Source organism: Ylistrum balloti, unplaced genomic scaffold (genome assembly GCF_031769215.1).
Source record: "Ylistrum balloti isolate Yb309-2 unplaced genomic scaffold, AGI_CSIRO_Ybal_v1 Utg371354, whole genome shotgun sequence".
NCBI lineage: Eukaryota > Metazoa > Mollusca > Bivalvia > Pectinida > Pectinidae > Ylistrum > Ylistrum balloti.
The window spans coordinates 2,044-5,213 of record NW_026782718.1 but is presented as its reverse complement, the minus strand read 5'-3'; the positions used below and the strand labels follow the sequence as shown (position 1 = coordinate 5,213).

The window sequence follows — 3,170 nt, the reverse complement described above, 5'->3', positions numbered from 1 at the left end:
AATCGCAACCTCCAAGTTTAATGGTATGTTAAATTTATGACAAAAAGAAATCAATGTTGAAATTTTCATTTATGATGATCCTAAATATTAATTATCTAGGACCCCCCAGTTTTAATCAAATGGTCCAAAGGACCCTCAAAGTCAAAATTGGCTGTGTAGTGCTTCAATAAGATATCGGCTATATATATATTATAATACACAACCTATACCGTTATAGTTGCTTCTGTCCACTACTGACAGTGCAAAGATGGTATGCTCCCGTTTTGCTACAGAGCGCTAGGTTCTACCCACCTCACGTCTGCTGCTCACAGGAACGACTGGGGCATGTATTTGCCTATATTGACGAGTTTACCGTCTATATCACCTGGCAGAAATTCCACTGGGTCCTACCACCACTTCTGGTCCCTGTCAGATGACTCTCTATGGTCCACTTACCCTATTACTTACAGGCAGCAAAGCTAGCTCCGGCGTCCATGTTTACACTCTGTTTTATTATCTTCTTTCCCCTCACGCATGCCCGGGATTCCCATAGGAAAACCCCCTACTCACCAACCCGTGACGTCACCAGGCTAATACACAGTCTACCGGCACTACAGATGTAACAGGGTGAGAAAAATATTTTTGAAAGCACTCGTCCAAGGGGACGAGTGCCACATGAGAACCACTCGTCCCTGAACAAAAATTACTCGTCCCTCAGACTTTTAATTCTACATAAAAGTAAACAAAACCTGTGTTAATGTGTTTTCATTGTTTCAATAATCATATCTTGTAATTATACAGGAACTGCAGTTTTGTTTAGTCATCATTTCAGACTTGTCTCTCTCATAGAAAATGTCACTCTATGAATTAGTCAGAATCGCTATCACTATCCTCAAGCTGAGGTAATTCTGGTAGGTCTGTTGGTTCAGCAGCAGCATCCGGAGCATTGGTTACAGTTTTGACATCATCAGATTTTCCTGCCACTTGCCTGCAAGTTTTTGCTGAACATAACCATATATTGATTGCTTCATTTGCATCAAATGTTGAAACATTTTGTTGCATCTGTTTTATTCGCATTAAATTCTGAAGCGTTGTTTGTTTCATCTGTGACCTGTATGTTGTCTTAAGTTTGTTCATTGAGCTAAAAGCTCGTTCACAAACAGCTGTGCAGGGTGAAAGTGTGATCATTATGTTTACCAATGCTAATATATGCTGAAGATTATCTGGATTGAGCATCAGTAAGTTTGCATATACTGTCTGAGGGGGTGAGCTCCGCTGCCTGTTCAACCTTAGCTTCAGATCTAGCCACTCTGCAGAGGTCCCATTTGTGTCATCTTCAGAAAGGCAGTCTTTGAAGTGATCAGTCAGTTTGGCTACTTGGTTGTTACCAAAACTTCTCAGTTCATTAAGGTCAACAGGCCATAATGTGTGGTCAAACACTTGAAAATCAGCATAAGGAGGGTCCTGTAAAGATCCAAACCTATTACTGATATACTGAACAACTTCCCCAAGAAATGTTGTGAATGTTCCAATCAAGTTTGCACCTTTATTTGTAAGTGAAACTGATTGAGCTGATTCCTTTCCACACTTGAAAACCCCATCAGAGTAACTCTGTACAAACTTGCTGTAAAATTCTCCTGTATCAGGTCCATTCTCTTTCAGCTCAGACAACTCCCATGAAGCTAACTCCAACTTTCTGACAACATCACTGATAAAGAGCTCATCTCTCTGATAACATTCACTGAGGTGCTTAAGAACAGAAGTTACATCAATCATAAAATGCAAAAATTTGACAAACTTTTCAGTTTTGAGTTCCCTTAGCAACCCTTTGGACCTGGCAGAATCTTCCCCAGTTCCCTGACCAACATGTTCCAAGTGATAAATCGTAACAGCATAATGTTTCTCTAAAGCTGCTAATGATCTGTGCCTACTTGCCAACCAACGAATTTGTTGAACCCCACTGTAATAGGCATAGTCTTCCTCAATTATTTCAGAAATAGCCTTAAGTTCTCTTCTCTTCTTCGGTGAGTAAAAGTAGTATTTAAATACTCCCTTGACAGTGTCATCAAACTGACGTAGATATGGAACAGTTTTCACAGCATCCAACACCCCAAGTTCTAGATTGTGAGCAACACAGTAAACTGACAATAAGTGAGGGACCCTTTATGACAACCTAGTAGCTACACCAGACTTTTTTCCCATCATGACAGCTGCCCCATCAAAATTACAGCCAACCAGTTTTGAAACTAAAATTTCCTGAGTTACTCCAACAGTTTCTACAGCTTCATCAATTGCTGCTAAAACACCTTCAGCTGTTGCATTTTCAAGAGAAACAATGTCACAAAGAACAGTCTTTGCCCTGCCCGACTCTGGACCAACATATCGTAGAAAAACGGCCTCTTGCTCAACAATTCCTGCATCCGTGCTACCATCTGACAGAACACAAAAACCTGGCATGTTTTAGTTCTTGAGAAATAGCTTTCACCTCATTTGTGGCAATGTTGTTAATAAAAGTGGCACATGCCTTGTCATTCTTGTACTTAAAACCTAGATCTACTCCATTTTTTTCTTGTAACTCACAAAGGCCCTGGAATGATTCAAACGACTGGCCTTGTTTTGCTACATAAAATGAGGTGTTGAAAAGGCAGCCAATTTGCTTACAGACATTTTCACCCAGAGTTAAAGACATTTTTTTCAGAGGACCAGCATAATTTGGTCTGTTCTCAGACTCATACTTTTCCTGACACTTCACATGTAACTTAGACTTACTATGAAACGTTAGAGATTCTTTTCTGAAATTCCCCTCACCCCCGGCGCCTTTGGAAAGTGGGCTGTCTTTATCTGCCACCATTGGATATTTCAGACAGTATGTGCAAACCATTTTATTTCTGTTTTGATCGTATTGAACCCAAGGAAATTCCTTGTGCCAACTTTCATTGAAATTTCTTTTTTTCTTTTTTGGTTTAACCACTTCTGTTTCTCCCTGCATAGCTGTTTTAGCTTTTGTTTTATCTTCTTCATCATGCTCTTGTCTTATTTTCTTAGACAATGATCACAAAGAACGATTCTATCGTTCGCTTCGCCATAGCGACATATTAACAGGAACTAAAAAGTGGATTCTAAGCAATAAATCCTTTTCCGGACTTGATTCTAAATAAAGTGTAATCATGTATCCTTCTTGAAATCTGGTA

The 3,170-nt window shown here is 39.7% G+C and overlaps 1 protein-coding gene across 1 annotated transcript; it reads right to left on the bottom strand.

Moving 5' to 3' along the window:
- Window positions 1–846: 846 nt before the first annotated feature.
- Window positions 847–2,860, bottom strand: LOC132562137 (zinc finger protein 862-like). Its single transcript, XM_060226864.1, has 3 exons — window positions 2,422–2,860; window positions 2,166–2,291; window positions 847–2,120 (listed from the first exon to the last, which is right to left on the bottom strand). The coding sequence occupies exons 1-3, from the start codon at window positions 2,858–2,860 to the stop codon at window positions 847–849; spliced, it is 1,839 nt and encodes a 612-aa protein (XP_060082847.1).
- Between the last annotated feature and the right edge of the window lie 310 nt (window positions 2,861–3,170).

Excerpts from the sequence above, each read along its gene's own strand:
- LOC132562137 (XM_060226864.1), bottom strand. The coding sequence starts at position 2,860 with ATGGTTTGCACATACTGTCTGAAATATCCAATGGTGGCAGATAAAGAC. Across the intron at positions 2,292-2,421 it reads AAAACATGCCAGGTTTTTGT|CTGAAGGTGTTTTAGCAGCA; the intron begins GTTCTGTCAGAT and ends AAAATGCAACAG. Across the intron at positions 2,121-2,165 it reads CATGATGGGAAAAAAGTCTG|TTTACTGTGTTGCTCACAAT; the intron begins GTGTAGCTACTA and ends ACTTATTGTCAG.